At 36.4% G+C, this 27712-nt stretch overlaps 1 protein-coding gene across 1 annotated transcript; it reads right to left on the bottom strand.

The window, feature by feature from the left end:
* Positions 1 to 4142: 4142 nt before the first annotated feature.
* tekt3 (tektin 3) lies at positions 4143 to 11608 on the bottom strand. The gene is made up of 7 exons (XM_079845896.1): positions 11010 to 11608; positions 9763 to 9846; positions 9157 to 9227; positions 8893 to 9036; positions 8567 to 8789; positions 6174 to 6328; positions 4143 to 4632 (listed from the first exon to the last, which is right to left on the bottom strand). The coding sequence occupies exons 1-7, from the start codon at positions 11580 to 11582 to the stop codon at positions 4416 to 4418; spliced, it is 1467 nt and encodes a 488-aa protein (XP_079702022.1). The 5' UTR covers positions 11583 to 11608; the 3' UTR covers positions 4143 to 4415.
* Positions 11609 to 27712: the final 16104 nt, after the last annotated feature.

The raw sequence follows: 27712 nt of genomic DNA, 5'->3' as shown, positions 1-27712 counted from the left end.
TTTTGTCCCGTTGCTTTTGGCTCTCTATGGGCTTCTCCACATGCTTCTCCCTTAACTTTATCGGACTTTATGCCCCAACGTCTCCACGATTGCCTCATAGACAGTAAAAGATTGCCTACGAGCTTCTCCTTGGGTCTATACGGTAATTTCTGCAATCGTTAGCCTATTTTTCACAAAAACGGCTTCTACGGGTAAATAAACAATGGACAAATGGAGTCTTTAAATGCCTCAGATGCAAAGTGATTCGCTGTCAAAGTGACACCAAAATGAATGGGAGTCAATGGGATGCTAACAGCAGGTGATGGCTTGGTTAGCAATGGCTGCCCCTATGGAAGGTACGCTTTCCGGGTGCTGGATTACCCCCTTGATAATACCCCATTAATTGCGTATCATATGCACGTGAAAAACTGCGTACCATATGCACGCCAAAACTCTTTTTATACATTCCAAGACATTGCACACTCGTATTATTTATACGCATTTTCTTGTGATCGGGCTTTGAAAATCAGTAATTTTTTTCCCTCAAAACGAAGTCCTAAAAGAATGATAAGGGTATCAGAATCATTAAAGGGATAGTTCACCCAAAAATGAAAATTACATCATGATAAACTTACCCTCAAGCCATCCTAGGTGTATATGACATTCATTCAAATTACTTACGAAAAATCATAACTGGCTTTGAACTGCGAGAGTCGTTACACTTTCTTCGTAAGTTGAATACAAAAGGCGGTCCGCCGGAAGCTAGATATTTTACTTTATAAAGTTTTAAATATGGATATCTTTCACAAACACACCGATTCACTTCAGAAGGCATTTATTAACCCCCCGCAGCCGTGTGGATAATTTTTATAATGGATGGATGCAGTTTTTTGGGCTTCAAATTTTGGGCTCCCATTCACTGCCATTTATGAGAATGTCACACCTAGGATGGCTTGAAGGTGAGTAAACCATGGCGCAATTTTAATTTTTGGGTGAACTATCCCTTTAAGTGGAATTTGAATCATAACCAGAGACATGAAAAGTCAGTTCAACCTCATTTTGACGTTTAATGAAGTTGAAAGTCTCACACACAGTCCCGTGGCATTTTTATTGACCTGGGTGACTTTCAAGATTGTAAACCTTTTTGCCAGTGTCCAGCTGTGTTTGGACCACACTGAGATTCTAACTGTTACATGAATAAAACTAGACTGTACTGTTGGCAGATATCATGGTCTAAAGTGGTGGGCTGTGTGTAAAACTCAAATGAGAAGAGAACCGTGGGATCCAACTTAAATTTCAGGCACAGCTGGCCACCGGATGACTCTCCTGGGTTGGCAGGGCCCACTCTAATGTTTTGTCTGTATGCTTTCTTTGCTGGAAACCATGAGAACCACACTTCAGATGTGACAGTAAGGTGGTGAATGAAGCCGAGCTGACACTGAAAACTGGCCAGCAGGTTTTACAACCTTCTCATAACTCTTCATTTAGATTCTATAAATCCCGAAATGCAAATAATATTATCTATGCGAGAAAATTGCACAACCACTCAGCAGTGCATAACAGAATCTCCTTTTTATGTCAACATCCGATCAAACAGAGTCTTAAGCAACACATTCCTGCAATATTTCAAAGGTCAGGGTTGGTTATTTGGATCAGGCTCTAGAATGGAGCTCTCCTTCAGACGTGCGGAAAGCACTATTGCTCATGTCTGATGATTGTAGCAAACATCTGAGGGCCACTGTGTACTTGATATAGAAGGCTTTCACAGCCATGATAAGAAACCTGAAAAGGGGAGAGAACTAGGGATTTCAGTATTTACTTGGTGTGTTACTTTCTTTAGCAGCAGACAGGATAAGAGAACAGTCAGTCACTGAACAGGAAAACTGATGTGATGTGGTGTTAGATGTTATTTGGGAACCAGAAGATTAAAGATTCAGGGCCCACAATGAGCTACACAAAATTGTATTTCTGAGCAAGGCATTTGCATGGGGTTGCTCAAGAGAGGCTGTTGCTGTCAGTTACTTGGGATAAAAATGTAATCAAAATGACTTGCATGCCACCTACACTACTGTTCAAACTGTTTATTTTTATTTTTATGAAGTCTCTTATATGCTCACCAAGGATGCATTCATTTGTTGAAAAATACAGTAAACGTATGATATTATGAAATACTATTACAATTTGAAATAACATCACATTTTAAATGTAATGGCAAAGCATTGTAATATGCTGAGTTGGTGCTCAATAAACATTTCTTATTATATTTAATGTTGAAAACTACGGAGCTCTGTACATGACATGCGGGGGAAAAAATGTATATTGTGGCCACGAATTAACAATTTGTTCCCATGACTTACTATGTCAGCGTGCTTTACTTAATTCCTTGTTTTATATAAGTTGTGCCCACAATACAAACATTTTCTTCGATTTACTAAATTATGGCCACATTGTACTAACTTGTTCCATTGTTGTAGTTTAACATAGCCACGATTTGCTAAAACGAGTGAACGAACTCTTAATTTGTGGTCACAATATATATATTTTTTTGTCTGCATGTCGTGTGGGGCTCCGTATTTTTGTGGAAACCATAATACATTTTTTCAAGATTTTTTGATGATTAGAAAGTTCAAAAGAACGGCATGATTTGGAATAGAAATTTGTCATAACACTGTAAATGTCTTTACTGGCACTTTTCACCAATCCTTGTTGATCAAAATCCTTGACTCATTTGCATTTAAAAGGGGAACACACAAATATTGCATCTTTGCTCACTCCCAAATCGGGGCAAATTTGACAAGCTAAAATAAACGATCTGTGGGGAATTTTGAGCTGAAACTTCACAGACACATTCAGGGGACATCAGAGATTTATATTATATCTTGTGAATAGAGGCATAATATGTCCCCTTTAAGCAAACATGTGTTTATTTTTTAATTTCTTTATGAATGTTAGGAGACAAAATAGACCCTTTTCACATTTCCGGGTTTCTCAGAAGCGGAAGTCGTCATATTTGGGTTAACTTTTATAGCGGCGAATGAGAGTATACATTGAATATAACTTTTGTGTCCCCATTTGCTCAAATAGCAAAAGAAAAACTCCACAATAGTGATTTCACAATTTTCAAAAAATTGAGTGAGATTGATCACTCCCATCACTCCCATAGACGCTGTATTAGAAACACCCTCACAGCAGCGGTAACTTGTTTATTGTAATTTGATGCAAAAGTAATATAATACAAAGTATTAGTGTTATAAATGTACATAATAAAAAATAAAAAATGAAAATACAAAAAACTTTGCAGGATTTACGATATTGATGACTGTTAAAACGCGTCATCACAGTCTGTGAAAAGGGTCTATTGATACTCAACTGAACTATAACTATAGATATCTGTTATGTCTCTATTGCTCTATGATAAGCATGTTGTCAAAAGGCGCATAACACACTGTTCATAGGGATGCACCTACGTAATCTCAAGTGCATCTTGTGCTGTAAAACATTCCGACTACAGAGCAGACTTTGATTTATATGTTAAGAGTTTGAAGTGTGCCTTTGAGCAGAACACCAATGTGTTGTTTATAGGAGCAAACACGTTCCCCCTCTGATTCAATAAACCCAGATGCTGTGTGTATACTTAACAATGAGTCTGCTTGCCTGTGGCATCTGTTTCTGAAGTGTGTGTTTGTACTTCAGAAGAACATGAGAACCACGGCTCCAATGTGCTTTGGTAAACTCAGGGAAGTGTGGAGTGAAGATCACTTTATCAGGGGCAGCCCTCAAGCGGACCTCTGAACTAAACAAACAAAAGCAAGGTGTCGTGTCCACTGTCTGCAAACTGTCAGAATAATCTCACACTGGTGTAGAAATCAAACCGCAGTTCAACAGATGTCTGGAGCTCTTAAGATCACTGATGAACCAAGCTTTTTTCATTTGTTAAAGATGCATTCACTGCTTATTTTCCCCTTAATGGTCAGTAATTTTTAAAGAACACTACACAAAAATATATATACCCCCCCCCCCCCAAATTAACAAGTTTTAAACTTCACATCTACATCACAACATTAGAATCAGTTTGAAGCATTATAAATGGCAAATGCCATATTGATTAGTGTGAATAAAGTTACTTCTTCACTAAAGGGCAATTTTACAATTTTCTAGCAGTTCAGGGATTATTGATTTTTTTAATCCAGACAGTCAAAGTACAAGAGATAATTATTTCTAATCATTAAAATAATTATGGTGTGTTTAACCTAATAGACAGAAGTAAGTGAAGCAGTAATAGTGAGGTATAAGATGTCAGTCCACGTAATTAAGAGGACTAAGTATAAACTGTCAACCTTTTCTGACGAATCATATAGTTTATCTTTTAAATATCAAAATTAGGATTAGGATTTAGGTTAATGGTTTAGCAGCTTCTAGAGAAGATTCTGGAAGATCTAGGTGTATCCAACTAGACGAGGAGTGCTGGGAAAGCTCTTCCTCATGCTCATGCATTTTTCCTGATCCAGGAACAGAGAGTTGGCCTTGATTGACAGGTCATGCTCCAGAGCAATTTTCGTCTTGACCAGGGTCTGCAGAGTGTTCTCGGCCTCCATCAATCTCTCTCTGAGCTTATGAATGGTGTCTTCAATCTCCCTCACCTCTGTTATCAACCTGAGAGAAAGGGAAAGACGAGGAGAACAGAGCTTTTTGCATCTGCTTTAACAAAACATAAGATGTCTGTATGTATTGTCTGTATGAGACCTTTTCATGACAAAAAACACAAATATGGGTTGCTTGTGAATTTGGGGGCAGTCGTGGCCTTATGCTGCGTTCACACCAAACGCGAATAGAGTGTCAGGAGCGAGTGATCTCAATGTTAAATCAATGGAAAGGCGCGTTGATGTGCGTCTGGAGGTCCTGCGGCGCGATAGACGCGTTTCGCGTGGCACGATGGACATGAATCAACCTCATTCGCGCGTCGGACGTGAATTGAGCATCTTGCGCGAGTGGTGTTTTTTCTGCATTCACCCATTTAAAGCGAATTCGCGTCTGACGCCCGAGTTGAAAATTTTTAACTTTGCCGTCAATTCTCGCCGCGTTAACCAATCAGCCTGCTTGCTGCTGTCACGTGGTAAAGTGACTTGATGAGAAACCCAGCATTATTTAAAAATACTAGTATTGTGTCACAAAATGTAGTTTTAAGACTTTTTCAGGTGAGAATGTAGTTGTTTAAAGCTCAAATCTGTGGTTTATTTATAAAGAGAGCGCTGATTAAAAAAAAAATAATAATCTTGCGTTTTTGGAGATCCAGGCGATCACCGGGCACTCAGCGCTCATTAACCCCGGCGAGAACAGCCTTACCTTGGCTAGTCCTTCTGACATTTGCCGCTGGCTCTGATGTCCTGTAGTGGTTCGTCTTGTGTGGATCTAACCGGCGATCTTTGGTGTCATGAATCTATAATTTGTTGTCTGCCAAATCGTTTTGACTGAGGGCAAAGAGAAGTTTCATAACTTAATTTTTTAAGGATATTTAATAAACATGCAGTGAAGATAATGTAGGAGTTGCCTGGACCACATTTGTGTGGCTATTAATGTTTAATATATATCTTTAATGAAAATGAAAAGAGGCAGAGTGGTGTTTTATGACATATTTCTCCTAGAGCACCTTGAATGCGCGTCTATTTCGCTTCAAACGCTCAATTTATGTGCGCTTCCAATTCGCTGTGGACACGCAAAAAGATTAAAAATGTTCAAGCGTCCAAATAGACGCGATTTTGACACTCTATTCGCGTCTGGTGTGAACGCAGCATAATGGTTAGAGAGTCAGACTGGTAACCGAATGTTCCGGGTTGGATTCTTAATACCGGCAGGAAATGACTGAGATGATGGCACAAAATGGCTGCCCACTGCTCCAGCTGTGTGTGCACTAACTTGAATGGGTTAAATGCAGAGGACATAATGGGTTCCAAGTATGGGTTACTTGGCCTTTACATGTCACTTTACTGACTCAAGCTGGAAGTATACTTCGTTTTTTTACGCGTCCACGAGCTAACAAAGTATGCGCGGTTACAAAGTATGCACTGTTACAAAAATCCAGCAGTACATATTCAGTTCACATGCACTCTTCTGATGACGAAATTCGCATCACACGCACTGTACGCTGATGCTCGCGTACGCATAAAAAGTGAAGTATACTATAGCCTTTAGGTTACCTATGGTGAGGGTTGTCTCTGCAGAGTTCGACATTGGGTCTGCGAGTCCTCTCTTCCAGGCGGGTTTGGGCCACTTTAAGTGGGTTCTCTTTGTCTCGGATTGCCTTTTTTAAAGCTTCAATCAGCATCTCGGTCTGGAAGATTTCCTGAAGGGTCTGGAAACAAGAAAGCAAGAGAGAGAAACAGAGTTAATTGAATGAGTGACAAAGTCACTTATTCTCTGTGCCTGACTTCTCGACCCTTCTCAAAGTTAAAACGGTCCAGCCAGGTACACTTATTTCTACTGTATATATCATAATTGACAGTCTAAAGCACTTTAATATGAAATTAGGTTGTTATTGCTCTAGCCACCCACACAGCCATGCCAGGAACAAGTGGAGAGAGCAGAAATTTAACCTCAGGGTAAGCAGAACAAATGTGGCTTTTTATTATTATATTTATTTATTTTATTTTATTATTTATAGATTTATGGAATACATTTTTTAATTACTTAAATGAGTTCAAAATTCCACAAAACGTTGAATTTGATTTAATTGGTTCCTTACAGAAAATGTAATTCTACAAATTATCTTTCTTACTAATTATCTTGTTCGCCAAGCTATAGAGTAAAGTTGTATAAAGACATTTTAAGGATGCTAGATTAGAAATTTGTTCAACTAATGTTAAATTAATCAAAATGTATTTATGGGATGTGATGGGGTTTTAGAGTTCGTTCTCCTTGTTACAGTCGGCCTATATTATCCACCCAAATACATAATGGCCATAAAACAAATTCAGAAGTGTCAAGTTACAGACATCTCTATAGACACACAGTCCCTCACCTTCACATGTTGATGTAATCTCATTTTAACCAATCACTGTCATGAATGATGGTTGTTTATTGGTTACTTCATGCCTCTGATAACAGCCGTCAAGGGCTTAAATATTATGGACAGCTGACAGAGCTTCTTCGTGCCCTTCATTAACCTCCTCTACAATAGACTCCAGAGCTTCCCGTCTACATCTTTACAGCATACACAAGCAGGCAAGGAAAAGGCCATTTATTTTAGGTCCTGTCCAGTCAAAGTAAAGTAAGTAAGGAGGAAGTAGATTCTATTATTACTAAACAACAGGAGAAGGATACTGTTATTCCAGTTTGTATATATCTAAGATAAAAGTATCCTTCAAAAGTGTCTGAAGGACCTGGATCAGACTAACATCATACTTTTTTTGCAGGGACGGTTCTAGACCCTTTTTAAGGGGGCTTTAGCCCCCCTGTCTGTCATGCCAGCCCCCCTAAAACAATCAACTATCATGTTATCAACATTTATTGAAAGTGGGAATCATTTGGCGCTGATGTGGCATAAAAGGTTAAAGCCAGAGGCGTTGAAAAACAGAGTTGCGACATGCTCTCATCTCCCGGCGGCGCACGCGGTCACGTGGTTCATGAAGCACTCAATAGTTCCAAACAAAGCAGCGCTGCGTCAATACATTTGAATGGATACACAACAGCTTCACTATACAGGTATTTGCAGCAATTTTTGGTAAACAGTACAGCATAGTGTGAATAGATTATTACGTCAATTTTACGTATCATTTTATTATGGAGAGTGGTGGAGATGCAACATTGTTAACATTAATGTTTTTCTTGTATTAAGCCCTCAGGTATTCCTTACTAATTGGTCACACTCATACTCATTGATGGTCAAATGTGACCATACACTTTAATTATTTATCAATTAAATAATTGTTTTATATTTTAGTTTAATAATATTTATTTAATATTTTGAGGAGATCTTTTGGTACTAAATAGGCCTACAATTTGTGCAATAATTATGGTCCATTAATGGCCATTTAATGAATTAAAATATTTTCTTCTAATATTTGTTATTATTTATTATAATTATTTCATTTGTAAAGCCATGGTTTACCCACTGGTGCCTGTATGGCTTTTTAATAAATATACATTCTAGTTGCTCAAAAAAGTATTGCAGATCATAACTGCTTACTTATTTTTAGGTTTTGCATTTGAATACATATTTAGACATGATCAAACACTAGATTCCTTTATATGTTAAATTTTTAAACGTTAATAACTTGCATCCTAATATTTTTAATGATACTTATATAAGCACACACAAGTGAATATTAATGAATGCAAGCAAATGTAATTTAACCCAAGAAAAGTTTAAAATAGTGCTAAAAAGGCAAACTTATTTTTCCTTATATGTACAGTAGGCTATATACATATGAACTGATACTGAATCAAGATCGAAATCGATATTTGTGCCAATCACCAACCACAAATTGCAATTTCCAAATTCCTACTTATATTTAATGCATCAAGCTTTTGAGATTAGGTCTGAAATGAGCGATGAAAAGTAATGACGTGATGTTCAGGATCCTGCGGTTACCTTGGCCAGGTGACTTTGCAGACTGTTCTTGGTATCTGCCGTCTCAGAGATACGGTTGGTGAATGACACGTTTACAGTGTTAAACTGGTTCCACATCTCGTTTGAAGTGGCATTGAGCAGAATCTCAATCTCATCACGGAGTTTGTGAGAAGCGGCGCGTTGGCTCTGAGAATGCAGGATGTTGTCGTCGGTGAACCTCGACCAGGAGTCTGGAAGACTGATACTGTTGACACCATAAAAGAGAGTACATTATAACATTGATATATTATTAGGAAAAATCTTAAAAAACAGGCCCATATTATTCATTTGGACTAAATAAAACTCACGATGGGTCCATGCGATCGATTCCTCTATAGTAGCTGATTCCATCAGAGGTGTTCCTGAGATGGTGACACCTGTCATCGATTCTCTGAGCTGTGACCTTGTCACTCAAATCTCTCTCCAGCTCGTGCTGTGCTGCACGATTTGACCTGAGGATGTGAATCAGTAACCACGTGCGTTGTGTTTCAAATACGCCATGATCATTTGTCAAACTTCAAGTATGACACATAAAAGTGAAAGCAAAATTGCGTGGTTATTTAGAGACTCACGCTAGTTGAGCAATAGCTCGCTCTAAATGTCGCCTCATTCTCTCCTGACATGACTTAATCACCTCCACTTCCTGCAAAAAGGGCAAAATTTACTTTTGCAAATATAGAAATTACAACTACTCAGCATTTTTTTAGTTGGGCAAACTTCAATAATGGTGAATGAGAATTACAACATATATATATGCTCCAATAGCAAAAGAGAAAAAGTCAAATTTGCCTAGATCTACTCAATCTATGTTTTTGATCATCGTTCTGAATCTGATCTGGACAAAATCTTTGACAAACACATGATTTTCTCATCTATTTGTTCAAAATGTTGCTTTTTTAATGAAACTCACAATGCCTACAGTGCCCACAGAAGTGTTGATAAAAAATAATGCATGAAGCTATGATAAAAGCTGGCAAGGGAAGAGTATAATAAAAAAACGGTCTGTCACAGTCTGTGAAAAGAGTCCATTGACCAATCAGATTACATCTTAATGTAATTGCATGGAAAGCACATTGCTTAAGAAACCCCCTCGCAAAATCCTTGATTCATTACCAATATTTGACCTTTTTTTTGGTTAGAAGTATTATGTGTTTAGATGAAGTTTCATGTGAACTCACCTTAATCAAGTCTTTCTCTACATCATCATGAACCAAATCAATGGACATCCGTTTCTCCCTGTGGAACAAACATTCCTGAGACACCTGGAGAGGGAAGAAAGTGATTAATGTAGGTAAATCAATGTCTATTTTATTTATTTATTATTTTTATTTATTTTACTATTTAACTTTTTAATTTTTAATTCAATTTCATTTTTATTTTTTTATTTATTTAATTTATTTAATTTAATTTATTTATTTTATTTATTTTATTTATTTTATTTATTTTATTTATTTTATTTATTTTATTTATTTTATTTATTTTATTTATTTTATTTAATTTTATTTAATTAATTTTATTTTATTTATTTATTTATTTATTTATGTATTTATGTATTTATTTAATTTAATTTAATTTAATTTAATTTAATTTAATTTAATTTAATTTAATTTAATTTAATTTAATTTAATTTAATTTAATTTAATTTAATTTAATTTAATTTAATTTAATTTAATTTAATTTAATTTAATTTAATTTAATTAATTTTATTTTATTTTTTTATTTTTTTTATAATGTTCAGAACAGATATATCTATGGCTGCAAAGCAACACCGAATAAAAATGGATATTGCACAATAATACACCTCACTCAAAATGTGTCAACGGAAGCTCTAGTAAGCAATCGCGTCACTATGGAAACATCTTGTGATAATTCTCGTGGTCAGTCCTGCGAGGTGACGGCAGCGGCACTACGCTCATTTGGAACTGATCCAGCACAGCACTAAGTAGTCACCATGTTTTGGTGTGGTCTCCATGGAAACAGTCTCTTACTGTGACTCAGACGGGTAACTCTGGATAGACAGAGGTGGAACACATTGAGGTCATTGTAGATCTAGTGCTCAGTGTGATTGAGTGTGTATATCTTACACCCATATAGGTTCTGTTACCAAGTGATTTCTAACAATGGGTCACCTGACACTCTACTGTGGGCTTTTCTAGTTACTGTGTCTTTAACTCTATCACCATGACCCAAATTAGGTGTGCAACTGACAAAAGACCACTAGATCTGTGCAGTGCAGCTTCCCAAGAACTATTTGCTTCAAAAGTAAAAACAAGAAATTGCCTTTGTTTAGAGAGGTGATGTATATTTATTAATCAGGTTAATTCATTTTAGTTAACTAAATTCTAAATTTGCAGATTAATCACACTAAATTACTGTGATAAATTATATGCAATTATATGTATATATAAATAAAGAAATATATAACCTGCAGTGGCCCTTCTGTCTCAGCTAGTGCTCTTTCCAGCCTTCTCTTCACATCCGTCAGTGCTGATATCTCTGTCACCATGTTATCTATCTCATGATTGAGCTCGGACCTCCAGAAGCTGATGTCGTTCAGTCTCTCTCCAATGTTCTTGCTGGTGGTGTCCTGAGTTCTGCGAGTCAGCTGGTCCTTATCCTGAATCAGTCGAATGGTTTCCCTCCGAAGCCGTTCGGCACTGTTCCGGGACGACTCTGATTCCCTGTAGTTACTCTGGTTAGACTTGTACCAGTCCTCTGGCATGTATCTTGTACTGAGAGCCGTCCTGTTAGAGGGGTAGAACATGGTTTTGGCCCGGACTAAGTCCAGGTTGTCTCTTTGAAGTGCTGACACAGTCGGGATAACGCTGCCACTTCTAAAGTAAGAATTAGTCCTCCAGGGCATGTTTGAATTCTGGTTGAGGGTAAGGGCTGGCTGGTGGCTCCTATAACTGGATGCCATGGTGGATATGGCCGGTAGGAAGTGGCTGGTTTTGGGCCGAGCATAAGTGGCCATCTGGGTGGATCCAATTAGCTCCATGTGTCAACCAATTAGTCACCTTTTCCCTGGGAAATAGAACAGAATCTGCTTTGAAATGTGTGTACGGTGACTTTCTGTGGTTAACATTCCTGTGCTCCATGTGTTTGTCTCATACATATTTTGGCATCGGACCCTATCAGACTGCATTAAATAGTTGAGGTGAAATGTTGAATATAGAGCAAGTGAAACATTTATTAATACATTAAATTGTTAATTTATATTCACTGCAGTAGATGAAGAAGATGACAACTAGCCCCGGTCACAATACAGTAAATGGAAATAAGTATGGAATTCTTTTCTTTACACAATATTTGTTAATGTTATAAATTCAAGTTATCATAACTTATACATGCAAGGCATTGGGGAACCATTAATATATGCTTAGAAGACGTGCTTTAAAGCCACTATATGTAATTTTTCGTAGCTTGATGACGCCTTGATTTTGCTGAGCTTTTATTATGCCGCAGACGACCGTTTCTGCTTCTTCCGCTCATGCATATGTGGGGTAACGCAGCGTTGTTTTATCATATTAGATACATTATTACAGATATAGATACAGATACAGTGTAGATACAGTGTGTTGAAAGTTGTGTTATAATGCTACTCTGTGCGTTCGCTCTGCGGCTACTATGAGACACTTGTTGCACTCTGCAATAAGCTAGATCGATATTATGCATGGTAAAACGCGGTACTTGCGGTAAATCAAGAAAACAAGATTTAAACAATAAGACTAACTGTGTTGAGCTATGTTACAATGATTTGTTTTCTGTCGATGAATGCATAGATATACACAATAAAGGCTAGATGTCTTACGACGGAGTCTCTAACGTTATCACCGGCGGCCATCTTGTCACAGGCAAGCTTTCTGGCGGGCTCTGTGGTACCTGATGTAAGGCGAGTGATCTGCACGAACACAAATACTCTTATCTCGCTGAAATCTTGACGGATTTACAAATGGTTTGGTTTTCTACAAACGTTATTAACGTGGCTATAATTCTGGATACTTGAACAAAGTATGAGGTGTCATAACTACATATCTGGCGTTTATAACAAACCAAACAGTTTGAAAATCGGTAGAAAATTGAGCAAGTTATGGTTATTTAAAAAGTACATGCACCATTAAAACACAATGTTACGAGTGAGCGAGCACAAGATGGCCGCCAGGTGCGGACGTCGACCTCCACTGGCCAGCAGCGCAGACGAGACATCTAGCCCTTATTATGTATATCTATGGATTAATGTATCCAAATAGTTGCTCACCTGTCTAATAAAACACATGCTATATTAAAGTGTCTTTGGTGTTTACATGGTTTCTATAAAATCGTAAATCGAGGGTAACGTGGCCACGTATGATGTCATTTGATAGGCGATGCACAGAAATTGCTTATTTCTCTGGATTTAAACATTCTTGGAAACATTTGGGATAATGTAAGTACACAAGTCAACAAAATATATTAAAATAAAATATAAAATTTCCTAGTGGTTTATGGATCCTTTAATCCAAAAATCTTACATATTGTGCCTTTAAGCTCTTTCATTTGACATATTCTATTAGCTAATTTGCTTAGCTGTTCATTTACTAAAAGAGTTAATTTGCTAAAAGAGACAATTGGCCTATGCAAATATTAGCCTAATTGTAAGTCGATGGTAAAATGAATATGTGTAAATGCAAATTAAACATCGTGACAGAACATTTGCATTGCATCGTTTTATATATTAATGTCCAAAAATGCGCCAAATCAAAGAAAAATCAAACGGACTAAATACCTCGAGCAAGAAAATCTGCAAACATCTTCATATATGAGTTTAAATAAAAACGTTCTAACTCACCGTGTGTTTGAGTGTGTCATTCGCCTGAAGCGCTCGCGCACATGTGTGCAGTCTGTGCACCGTTGACAGGTGTATGCGCGCACCTGTGTGCAGAACTGTGGAGAACTTAACGCATGCGCGAGAGATCTCGGACGGCAGAGTTGTGCATTATTGATAGATAAGCCCTTCACCAGCTGTCATTCCGCGAATCACTTCTGTAAGAACTCAATCGAAAGCTCAGTTATTCAACACTTCTGGTTTAGAGGCAGGTAGTACCAATAGCAACCAAATGCATGGGTGGATAGACAGGGCTATATAACGAATGCTATTAGGCTGCCTGACAAAACATTTAACATAGAAACATTTGTTTTATTTTAAATAATATATATGATTGAGATCACATTATAATTTTTTCTATAAAAAAAAAAAAATCAATCAGATTCAATCTGTCTACAGTATATCCCATCTCTTAATACTAAATATTCTCACTTCATGCTTTCTGGGCAGTCATACCCCCTGGTGAGTTATTGCAGTCTCTGTCTAGAAACCATTCAGAATACATGAACTAGCAGTAACATAGTTCAACAGGGTCGAACTGACCAGCCATGGGTGAACTGGGACAAAGGGTCATTGTGATCCTCTGAGAGACATTTAATGCCAAGCATGCCACTGAAAGTCCAATGTGATTTGTATTCATTCATAACAGTGTTTTCATTTGCAACTGTAAAGAGTAGTGAGGGCAATCATCCTCAACTTTGCGTTCAGGGCTGATGTCTGAGGATGTCTGCGGTCTAATGTTTCAGATGTGATGAAACACTAAAACCTGAGACTTCATCGTGTGATCCCTGGGGGTTTCAGTACTGCTTTTACATTTGTCTCAACTGACCATCAAACTGAAGGTGTTTGGCATAATGAGACCTAGATCTATGTGCAGTGAAAATAGACTTTTATTTGTTTTTTAGACTAAGAAACGACAGTTAATATTTCACAGACGAAATGGGCTCGAGTTCTTGCCGCAGGGGTGTGGCACATCTGGACAGGAAACACAGCTGGAAGTGTGAATGTAAACATTTAGTGCAAAGCGAGTAGCACCTCGGCAGAAAGCTGTATGTACTGACTGATGTTTTGTCCTGCCTAGAGGATAGTTATAACATTACTGCTATTTGAAATGGAAGTAGGACTTTCTCAACAGCCTATAAAGCACACACCCTTATGCAGCTCGGCACACCCTTATGAAACATAACATTATGACCATTAGGTGAACTGAATAGTCAAGTCAAGTCAAGTCAACTTTATTTATATAGCGCTTTTAACAATGTAGATTGTTTCAAAGCAGCTTTACAGTGTTAAACAGGAAAATAATGCAGCATAATTTTATTCAGCTGTATAGCCATTCTGGAAAAATTTCAAGTATCATACAGTGACAGTGTGGGCTTTAGATCAATAATTTGATCAGTAATTTAGTTTAAATGGTTAATTTAGTTTATTATTTAGATGTATTTCGATGTTTAGTTGAAAAATTTAGTGTCCCCAACTGAGCACGCCAAGCCAGAGGCAACAGTGGCAAGGAAACCAAAACCCCATTAGGTGACCTAATGGAGAAAAATAAACCTTGGGAGAAACCAGGCTCAGTCGGGGTGCCAGTTCTCCTCTGGCCAATTAACAAACAGCGTATTATTATTATTATTCTGGCAGTTTTACAGCTCGGAGGTCATAATAGATCAGAATATTCGAGGGACCGGGGGCAACATGCTGGAGACGGGTTTATTGAGGATGATGTTGATTAAATAATTATTAAAGTGCAATATTCGAATGATCGGAGGCAACACGCAGGAGACGGGTTTATTGAGATGCCGTGTCGATGAGGCAGTTTCAGGGGGAGTCTAATCACGGTCTCCCAGACACTTCGGGGTCCTGTGTTGGTCTTCTCTGGGCGCAGGTCCACCATCTGATCTGGATCAGAATAACACTGATTATCTCTTCATCACGGCACCAGTTAGTGGGTGGGATGTATTAGGCAGCAAATTAACATTTTTTTCATCAAAGTTTATGTGTTAGAAACAGGAAAAATGGGCAAGCGTAAGGATTTGAGCGATTTTGACAAGGGCCAAATTGTGATGGCTAGACGACTGGTTCAGAGCATCTCCAAAACTGCAGCTCTTGTGGGGTGTTCTGGGTCTGCAGTGGGCAGTATCTATCAAAAGTGGTCCAAGGAAGGAACAGTGGTGAACCGGCGACAGGGTCATTGATGCACGAGGGGACATCCATGTGGATGTTACTTTGACACATACCTCCTACCTAAGCATTGTTGCAGACCATGTACACCCTTTCATGGAAGCAGTATTCCCTGGTGGCTGTGGCCTCTTTCAGCAGATAATGCACCCTGCCACAAAGCAAAAATGGTTTATGAATGGGTTGAGGAGCACAACAACGAGTTTGAGGTGTTGACTTGGCCTCTAAATTCCCCAGATCTCAATCCAATCGAGCATCTGCGGAATGTGCTGAACAAACAAGTTCGATCCATGGAGGCCCCACCTCACAACTTACAGGACTTAAAGGATCTGCTGCTAACATCTGGGTGTGCAGATACCACAGCACACCTTCAGGGGTCTTAATTTGCTACTAAATGCTACACAGCTACTAAAATCTATTTTGTATCTTTAAAATATATTGATAACCACTATAATAATGTAAATGGTAAAAGAGGAAGCCACATGAAGAATGATGAAGTTCATAATAAGCAGCTTTTCTACAAGCTAAATTATAATAATATGAGTCATTCACACAAACACAAAACACTCTCATGTAACACACATGACACTAAAATGATGCAATACATATTCATTAAACAACAAAGATGTAACATAAAACCGAAATGTGCATAACTGATATATGCAAAGAAATTATTTGAACAAAATACCTTCAAAAGTTTCACATAGGGAATTCTGGGAATGTCAGTTTACAGTTTTTCACTGTACATTATAATTTGATTTGTTCTGTTTTATTTCTAAAAACAAAAGTATTTTACTGTAAAATTACATTAAATGTCTGGTTAGATCTTTTACAGTTTTTCCCATATAGTATGGGAACTTATTTCCGTAGCGTTTTTACTATATTTTTTGCAGCTAAAATTATGCTAATTTTTTACAGTGCACAGTAAAAATGTATGCTTTGGTTAACTGAAAAAACATTATCATGATAAAATATAACTTATTACATTAAGTTTGGGGACGATACAATTTTTAAATGTTTTGAAAGTCTAAGGCAGCATTTATTTGATCAAAAATACAGTAAAAAAAAAAGAGATATTACTAAAATTTTAAATAATTGTTTTCTAAAATGTATTATTGTGATGGCAAAGCTGAATTTTCAGCAGCCATCACTTAAAACGACATCTCTCTGGTGACAAATGAAGGATTTCTCCAATCAAGAAACCCCACACTGTCATGGCTACCATTATTTGTGTATACAGTCATCATCCTAAATGGAGGGAATCTGAGCTATGAATCTGTGAATTAGGTGAGAGGACACCTTCTAATTATTGCATGGCCCCCAATACCTCCACTCCCCCTCATTGAGGATGGGTTACAGCCGCCTCTTATCAATGATTCAGTCAACAGGAAGAGAGAACACTGGGCTGTTTAACACAGCATGATCATCCGTGTGTCCTGTTACAGCCCAGGCTAAGAGACGCACACATGCGTCCAGGACTCCGGCTGGGTGGTGTGTGTTTATCCTGCACCGGGCTCATGTCTCTCAGTTCTGAAGAGGGTGTTGACATGTATTGACTCATGCAAAAGGAAAATTGCTTTGCTGCTGAGTTTCAGAGTCATTCTTCATGGACTGGAATGCAATATGTGGGTTTGTCTTACTGTGGAAGAGGGAAAGAATTAAGGATGCTGTTTGTACATTGCAAACCTACATTAAAAACTACACTATTATCATAAATTAAAATAATATAATATTTTTTTGTATTTTGATAAATTAAAAAATTGCTTCTAAAAGTTGTTTTTCCATATACATTTACTTACTATTTATTATACTGCTCGCTGGTGGGGGCTTATTGTTTTGAATATTTGTAGCTATTCATTTTTAATAAATGTAGCGATTCCTTTTTATTAGTGTTTTGAAAATGTAGCGATTAATTTTTGTCAACGTAGCAATTTATTTTGAAAAATGTAGTGATTCGTTTTTAATAAATGTAGTGATTCGTTTTGGAAAAAGAAGCGATTCAATTTTACCAATATAACAATTCATTTTTAATAAATTTAGGGATTCTTTTTTAATAGATGTAGCAATTCGATTTTCATAAATGTAGCAATTTGTTTGAATAAATGTAGCGATTAATTTGGAAAATGTAGTGATTCATTTTGGAAACTTTTTTCCGTAGCATTTTTTTACAATATTTTGCAGCTAAAATGATGCAAATTTTTTTACAGTGCACAGTAAAAATGTATGTTTTGGTTAACTGACAAAACATCAAAACATTATCATGATAAAATATGACTTATTACATTAAGTTTGGGGTCGATACAATTTTTAAATGTTTTAAAAGTCTAAGGCTGCATTTATTTGATCAAAAATACAGTAAAACAGTACTGATATATTACAAAAAAATTTTTTGTATTACTACATTTTGAAAAAGTAGCGATTAATTTTTGAAAGTGTAGCGATTAATTTTTGAAAATGTAGCGATTCATTTTTAATAAATGTACCGATTCATTTGAAAAATTTAGCGATTCGTTTTGGAAAAGTAGCGATTCATTTTTTGAAAATGTAGCAATTCATTTTTAATAAATGTAGCGATTCATTTGAAAAATATAGCGATTCATTTTGGAAAAGTAGCGATTCATTTTTGAAAATGTAGCGATTCATTTTGAAAAAGTAGAGATTCATTTTGAAAATGTAGTGATTAATTTTTTTAAATGTAGCGATTCCTTTAGGAAAATGTAGCGATTCATTTAGGAAAATGTAGCAATTATTTTCAATAAATGTAGTGAATCTTTTTTGGAAAATGTAGCGATTAATTTTGGAAAAAGTAGCGATTCATGTTTTTGGAAATGTAGCGATTCATTTTGAAAAAGTAGCGATTCATTTTGGAAAAGTAGCGATTCATTTTGAAAATGTAGCAATTCATTTTAGAAAATGTAGCAGTTCGTTTAGGAAAATGTAGCAATTATTTCCAATAAATGTGGTGATTCCTTTGAATAAATGTAGCGATTTCTTTTTTGGAAAAAGTAGCGATTCTTTTTTGGAAAAAGTAGCGATTCATTTGAAAAATATAGCGATTCATTTTGGAAAAGTAGCGATTCATTTTTGAAAATGTAGCGATTCATTTTTGAAAATGTAGCGATTCATTTTGAAAAAGTAGAGATTCATTTTGAAAATGTAGTGATTAATTTTTTTAAATGTAGCGATTCCTTTAGGAAAATGTAGCGATTCATTTAGGAAAATGTAGCAATTATTTTCAATAAATGTAGTGAATCTTTTTTGGAAAATGTAGCGATTAATTTTGGAAAAAGTAGCGATTCATGTTTTTGGAAATGTAGCGATTCATTTTGAAAAAGTAGCGATTCATTTTGGAAAAGTAGCGATTCATTTTGAAAATGTAGCAATTCATTTTAGAAAATGTAGCAGTTCGTTTAGGAAAATGTAGCAATTATTTCCAATAAATGTGGTGATTCCTTTGAATAAATGTAGCGATTTCTTTTTTGGAAAAAGTAGCGATTCTTTTTTGGAAAAAGTAGCGATTCATTTGAAAAATATAGCTATTCATTTAGAAAATGTAGCGATTCATTTTGGAAAAGTAGCGATTCATTTTTGAAAATGTAGCGATTCATTTTGGAAAAGTAGCGATTCATTTTTGAAAATGTAGCGGTTCATTTTGAAAAAGTAGAAATTCATTTTGAAAATGTAGTGATTCATTTTTTTAAATGTAGCGATTCCTTTAGGAAAATGTAGCGATTCATTTAGGAAAATGTAGCAATTATTTTCAATAAATGTATTGATTCTTTTTTGGAAAATGTAGCGATTAATTTTGGAAAAAGTAGCGATTAATTATTTTGGAAATGTAGCGATTCATTTTGAAAAAGTAGCGATTCATTTTGGAAAAGTAGCGATTCATTTTTGAAAATGTAGCGGTTCATTTTGAAAAAGTAGAAATTCATTTTGAAAATGTAGTGATTCATTTTTTAAAATGTAGCGATTCCTTTAGGAAAATGTAGCGATTCATTTTGGAAATGTAGCGATTCATTTTGAAAATGTAGCGATTCATTTTGGAAAAGTAGCGATTCATTTTTGAAAATGTAGCGGTTCATTTTGAAAAAGTAGAAATTCATTTTGAAAATGTAGTGATTCATTTTTTAAAATGTAGCGATTCCTTTAGGAAAATGTAGCGATTAATTTAGGAAAATGTAGCAATTATTTTCAATAAATGTAGTGATTCTTTTTTGGAAAATGTAGCGATTCATTTTGGAAAATGTTGCGATTCGTTTTGGCAAATGTAGCGATTCATTTTGGAAAAAGTAGCGATTCATTTTGGCAAAAATAGCTATTCATTTTGGAAAAAGTAGCGATTCATTTTGAAAATGCAGCAATTAATTTTAGAAAATGTAGCAGTTCATTTTGGAAAAAGTAGCGATTCATTTTGAATAAATGTAGCGATTCTTTTTTGGAAAAAGTAGCGATTCATTTTGAAAATTTAGCGATTCTTTTGAATAAATGTAGCGATTAATTTTGAAAATGTAGTGATTTAATTGAATAAATGTATCGAATAAATGTCTGACCTGAGTTTGGTTGTAGCTTTAAAGCTCTAGGAGGAGACAGTTTGAACAGTAGATCAGTCTGTTGGCTTTGTCAAGCTGAAATTAGCATCTCAGTAAGTTGGCTTTCTCAAGTCAACTTAATAATTCAAAGTTATTTGTGTCTCATTGATGTATTTCATTTACACAGATGTCAAACACATAAATGCCATATATTTCGACATGTTTTCGACTTTCGCTCCATTTCTGGTTGCTCTCTTTGCCAACGGATCCGAGTTTCTCAACGCGAACCTCCCCAAGCGGAGCCCCTCTCTGTTATCCCACTGTGGTTTTCTTCCTAATGCCGGTGCTTTTACTAAAATAACACTGCATAAATTCCCAGTTAGGCCGTTAATATCCTACAACAGGGAAAGAATACTCACTCAACTTTTTATTATTCTAATGTGGATGTTTGATGGATCCAGTCTCTTTAACTCTTTAATATGGAAAGCTATTTCTGCCTCTTGTAATTGCGACTTCCAAGATCTTACAATATGACACTTGTTTTCTTATTTCAATAAGCATTTATTTACTAATTGAAACAGACTTCTATACTTTGCTAACTTGAACATAAAGATATTTAGACTTTGTGCTGTTGAGCTTCTCACCAGGTGGTCTAATATCACGGCCGTCGGTTTTCTATGTCAACAGAGTAAGCCGAGATTCAAAAGGGCATTGTGCCAGCGATCTACTGTATCTCTTGACACACATTCTGAAGTACACACACACACAAACACATCAGACCTCATGTCATTGCCTCTCCCAATGTTGAATATGCCCTGTAAAGGCATGAATAACAAACCCACGTTGACGTCCTTTACTCTCCAAACAGCTAACACCTCCCCAGTGCCCACTGGCTTCAGTCTAAAACGTGAGTGTAACTTTAGAGTATCCTATATTTACCCAATACTGTGCGTCTGGAGGGTCTGCGGTGTACTACTGCATGCCATGAATGCGTGAGAGGACAAACTCATCTTATGAACGCTATGGAGTCTTGCAAAGAGTATTCTGAGTATAGGCTTTCATGAATGTGACATGCGGATTGAATTGCCGTTATAGTTTTTGCAGAATGCACTCTTAGGGGACACTTACACATATTGAGAGATATAAAATCACAGTAAATAGCGACAAGCATTAAGCTTTATAAAAAAGAAACATAATTTATTTTAATTGAGTATAAGTGTGTGTAGCATGATCGTAATCTGGATGTACAACATTCGCCATGTTGTCATTATCATGTGACCTACCCGCGTCAGTTTTGTCGCTCCACTGCCATTCCCAAATCCTCTCCCATGGCCTCATGGGATAGTGAAGTGTTCATCGTATGCACACTTCAGAATCTCGCCGGAAGTAGTAGGTCATCCAGGCACTTTTTACTGTGAATTTGGACATACTGTACATACTGTATCTTGTTTTTCACCTTACTATATAGTAGGGAAGTTTGCGATTTTGGATGAAGCCCAGATTTGCGAACTGTCACATGACCTCCAAAGAGTTGAATTATAGTGGAAGAGTCATATGGACCATTTTTATGAATCTTTTATGGTGTTTTTTTTTTTTTTTTGGTCCTTTTGGAGCTATTGTTGCCTCTGGTTCTTATTCTTTTGGGTCAAAAATGATTTGCATTGATAATTGACAGGAGTGATTTAAACTGCCACATGTAAAAGGGATATTGATGGATAAACTGCTGTGCTTTTATTATGAATCAATGCTCTCTGAGGGTTGGGCAGGTTGGTTTTCATGTTAACACTATGAGACCTGACACAGGCTGGTATTCCAGAGGATCAGATGGATAGAGAGAGAGAGAACCTGACTCTTGATCACTCAAATGACGACATTGCAGGGTTCAGGTTTCCATTCCGCAGAGGGTTTGATGGCTAGCTATCTGAGGTGAAGTAAGGATGAACCATCCATCTATTCCTTTTCGTTACTGGGCCACATAACTTATAATTCACCTCTTCCATGAACTTCTACACAGAACACATGAAGTCAGGACATTCTGGCATAAAGGAAGCGATGCTATTTACTATTTAAACACCATTGGAATTCAGGAGTATTGCATGAGGAAAGGGCTTGGTCAAGTCTCTAGAAATGTGGGGAGGGTCTATGTTTACATTTCCTCTTTGACTCCATCAAGTGTCAGTCACTGAAAATTGAACATCCTGCTTTGTTAAACTAGTGGCCTCTCTTTCCTCTGTGTATTTATTCAGACTATTACGACATCTTTCAGTTTACTAGTGAACAAGATTTCAATTTTGGTAGAGGAAGCAGGTCCCAGATATGTGAAAATCTTACAGGATAAGTCGAATGTCACATGAACAAACAGGAAAACGGATCTCATTGTATCTGAACGCATTAACAGCCGTATGAACTGTTTTTCAGGGGTTGGGCTTGACCCCTTAGTTCCAGTGAAAGGAACTCTTAATGATTCAGCATACCAAGACATTTTGGACAATTTCATGCTCCCAACTTTGTGGGAAAAGTTTGGGGATGGCCCCTTCATGTTCCAACATGACTGCATCCCAGTGCACAAAGCAAGATCCATAAAGACATGGATGGGCGAGTTTGGTGTGGAGGAACTTGACTGACCTGCACAGAGTCCTGACCTCAACCCATCAGAACACCTTTGAGATGAATTAGAGCGGAGACCGCGAGCCAGGCCTTTTCGTCCAACATCAGTGGCTGACCTCACAAATGTGCTTCTTGAAAAATGGTCACAAATTCCCATAAACACACTCCTAAACCTTGTGGAAAGCCTTCCCAGAAGAGTTGAAGCTGTTATAGCGGCAAAGCGTGGGTCAGCTCCATATTAAACAATACGGATTAAGAATGGGATGTCTTTAAAGTTCATGTGCATATATAGGCAGACGTCCCAAAACTTTTGGCATTTTAATGAAGCACATAAAAAAGATCTGAATGGGAAACAATGCGACCTGTTTTACAGAATATGGAAGTTTATTGCGCATAACCCCAATAACATCTCTGAATCAGTGATTTTCACCACTGCTTCTATGGGTTACCATCACACCTGAACAGGAGAGTAAATGAGGCATTAAATCTGATTGGCCAATAGCAGCCCCCTACTGAGACATAGGCATCTGGTATATCATTCTACTCTAAGAGGTCTGATGATGAAATAAATGCAGCCTTGGCGAGCACAAATGACTATTCGTAATGTTTCCAAACTTTTGACATGTACTGTAAATTGTGGGGTGTAAGAATCAGTGCTCATTTAGATTAGGCGTTTTGATTACATATAAGTCTTAAGTTACTGTGCATGCAGAAGTGTGCAAAGTCAACAATGACAATCGGTGCTCTTGCATATTTAACATTTGCTCTTTATTTAGGGTGTTTGCGTTTGTCTGGATAAATCTGTTTCATATCAATGCACTAAAAAACCTTAAACGTCTTGAATTGAAGACATGTGGTGACGTGAGAAGCATTCTGTGTGATGTTTGGAATGTCACAGTTCAGGTGTTGGATCATATGCCATTTAGATACTTAACCGCCACATTCTAAGCCTGAGTGAATCTGCTATAAATATTCTCAATGGGTGGTCTCTTTAATGGCATATAAGCCAAAGCCTCATCCTACTTTGAGGAGATCCTAATTAAGGTTTGTGTATAAGAAAGCACATTTGCTATCTCTGTAGTTCAATTGTCAGCATAAAGCTTATCACTGGCAAGCAATGTGCTCATTAGTGCTCCTAATTTGGCTCCTAGACAAAGATAGTCCTCTGTCTAGACCATCATGCAGTGTTAATGTTTGGAGTAGTTTTGCATTCTTCTCTGTAGGTCTGCTGGAAAATCTTTCGAGGTACCAAGAATGGTACAGTATTGGATTACAGTGGAACGGCACAGGCGCCAATGATCAGATTAGGTTAAACCACAGGGGAAAGGGATGGCAGATAAACCTTAGCACAATGCATGAAAAGTGCAGGTCCTAATAAATGGTCTAGACATACACCACAGAAGATGACATCTGGTTGATGTGTAAATAATGCATATCAAAAGTTGAGATGATAGCATTTGTCATGGTCGATAGAACATGAAAATTCATCATATCTGAACTGAGACCCCTGCTACTTGTTCCAAATCCTTGTTCGGTGCTTTACTGATGCTCATATAGGCTGTAAGGTGAGCATGGAGGTGGATCACAACAAGGTGGGATCAATGAACGTAATTTTCATCAATTAACATAAATTATGTGATTTTTAATCATAATTGTAACACTTCAATAACCATCTTTTCCTTATTCCTTTTAGAGAACCATGCAATGCATTCTATTTTTATGTTTGAACATTGCTTGGCAAATAGAGAAATGAACTACACTTTATTAATATATATATTACAATATTAATAATACTACATTTAACATAAAATTGCATATCTTCAACATTTATCTGTTTTCATATCACTGTAATAAATGTTTTATTACCCTCCAGTTTTTGGAAAATGACTGCCCTATTTTTATGCAAAAGCTTATATTTATTTTATTACATTTATTTATTTATTAGTGCTGGGGAAAAATTAATCGTGAGTAATTATTATATATATATATATATATATATATATATATATATATATATATATATATATATACACACACACACACATGCAGTTATTTGTATATAGGTAAAAAAATATTTGTATATAGGTCAATGACATGTATTTTTTGTGTCCGAATTCATTACTTTCCTAAAAAAATAATAATAAATACATGTCACATATCAAATTGATCTACAATATTTCCTTTATAAGATACTCTTAATTTTTTTTATTAAATTCAATTGAATTTTTGAGTTGTGGTGTTTCAAAGACCTAAAATGTCAGGTGGTGCGACCAGCAAATTATTATGAATTAATTATTACCTGACATTTTCTAAGTGGTAAAATCAGAAATCTTGTTTAATAATGAATTAATGCTATCTTAAAAGCTGTAAAACCAATATGAATCAACACCATACATTTTTTGGACATAAAAATGCATTTTAAAACACTTTTGCTTAAAATTATTTTTTTATCTTAAAAAAAATATTATTTTTCTTATTTGTTATTGACCCATATACTGTATATGTAATTTATATTATATATATATATATATATATATATATATATATATATATATATATATATATATATATATATATATATATATATATATATATATATATATACGTACCTTTAAATATATTTATGAAAATGTGTAAGTATCAATTTCAGTTGGGTTGCACATTTCAGATCTTTATTTCGCCGACAGATAAAAATGTAAACAGACGAAGAAAATAGTGTGAGAAAGTTTGACAACAGACTGAGAAAAGAGCTACAGAAGAGGATTAGACAGACAGACAGACAGACAGACAGACAGACAGACAGACAGACATTCGATTGAGAGATCGATATCAAGCATAGACAGACAGAAACCAGCACACATGTCTGACAACTCGCTCGGGCAGGAGTCAGGGAGCCAAAGTTCCTGCCTGCTGAACATGAATGCAGGGCTCTGTTCGCCGTCCCAGTCATCACATTCCTTCAGAGCCACACGGCCCAGCGGAGGAGAGGGCAGCAGCCGTGGAGCCTGGCCAGGATCTGACTTACAATACATCCAGTCTGCACACGGGCCTGCCAACAACCCCGTCATGCTCCCAAAATGTCACAGCTCATTGTCCGGCGGTTTGTCTCTGACGTAGGTGTGAAGCGCATTGTAGTCCTCAGGGATCACTTGGTCACTAAACACTCATTTGGAGATTAAACTAGCATGGTAAATGGTAGTTTTACTAACCAGAATGGACATTATGTTGAGAAACGTAGCTATAATCAAATCATGATGATTCATAAAGCAAAAGATTACAATAGTGTTTTATGTTCCACAGTAAAATTCAGGCAACCGATAAATAATGGACAAAAATAGTATAGCTGCTTGTAGAACAAGCTTCTTTGAATTATTTTTTTAATTATATATATATATATATATATATATATATATATATATATATATATATATATATATATATATATATATATATATATATATTTGTATTATCATCATTAGGGGGAGGAACATTAACATTAGACAAATTAGACTTTTTTAGTATATTGTATATAGTACATTTTACAAGAAAATACTATTTCAGTTTTTCTTTAAAAAAAAAAAATATATATATATGTGTGTGTGTGTGTATATTGCATTTAATGTGTTAATTTAATATTATACAATATAATGATATTGTATATATATATATATATATTAGGAAATTATGCTTTGTTTTCCTGAGATAAGATAAAGACTGTACATTATCTCACTCTCACGCGTGCGTGTGTCTACTTAGAAATGACAAGTAACATTAGATTAAACACATTTTTAAGTAGAAATCAGTTTTTCTTTATGTGTCACATTTAATGTGTTGTTTGTCATTTCTTTAATTATTCGTGAAATTTACAGAATTTCTACAGAATTTTTATAGCATTTAATCTTTGTTTCCTTCATGGCCTTTTGACTCACAAGACCAGTGACGATTAACATTTTATGATTCGTTCAGGATTTTCTATGTGACATATCACAACGTCTTGTGTCCCCAGAAACCTGCTCCTTGAGCTACAAGAAATATCTGATGATCTAGTTTAATACCTTTCTCACCCTTTAATTGTGTGCATAAGTCCCTCCATGAAGTGTCATGCATGGGTGTTCCACCTCAAAACAGATTTAGCACACTACAGCAGAAAAAAATGCTGAATTGAATACATTTGGGAGTTGCATTAGGGTGTGTCCATCTTGTGGTACTTTTTCCATCAGCTGCTTTAAAGTTCGTTCAAATGAGGAACAGTTCTCTTGTTTTGGCAGTGCAGTGCAGCCCAGCGCTTTTTCATTGTCACAGGAAATCAATGCTGTCTGATATTTGTTTCAGGAGCTCTGCCCTCTCTGGTCAGTGAGTGTTACTACAGAAGGGATGGGCAACTCCTTGTTTTAATCCCTGGATCTCAGCCAGCTATGGAAGGAGTGAGTCATCCAGCAGGATTCTACAAACAAATATAAACACACAGAACGAGGAGAAGGAGAAGTTAATCTGTGCTCTTGATGGGATTACATTCATACTATATTACACGAAAGTCCAAAAATTCTAATGTGATGTCTCTCACAAACCAAACTGTTACTGAAACATGTGGCAGTGGTTGTTTTTACTGGCACAATCACCGCCTAATTACGGATCTCAAATGAATCACATTGCAAAAAAGGTACTGGCTTGTGCAATTTGTCAACACATATCGAATTAGAGCCCGCTTTTTTCTCTTTCAGGAAGGATATTTTACTCAGTTCCTGGAAATTAGCATTGAGTGGGATATCGTTATGTAGTTACTCGTAGTTGTCATGGAAGTATGTAACTCAGAGCGGGTCATACTGACTCAGCAGACCACGGTGGGCGGTTTCTCTCTTGAGCTGGACTGGTGGGTTGGTGTGACCGTGGAAGGGGTGTGGACCGTTCTCCCAAACGGGCATGCTCTGAGTACATGAGAAAACTATTTGG

Source organism: Gobio gobio (assembly GCF_949357685.1).
Source record: "Gobio gobio genome assembly, chromosome: 20".
NCBI classification, from domain to species: Eukaryota; Metazoa; Chordata; class Actinopteri; order Cypriniformes; family Gobionidae; genus Gobio; species Gobio gobio.
The sequence above is the reverse complement of the archived record's forward strand: the minus strand, read 5'-3'. Positions and strand labels throughout refer to the sequence as shown.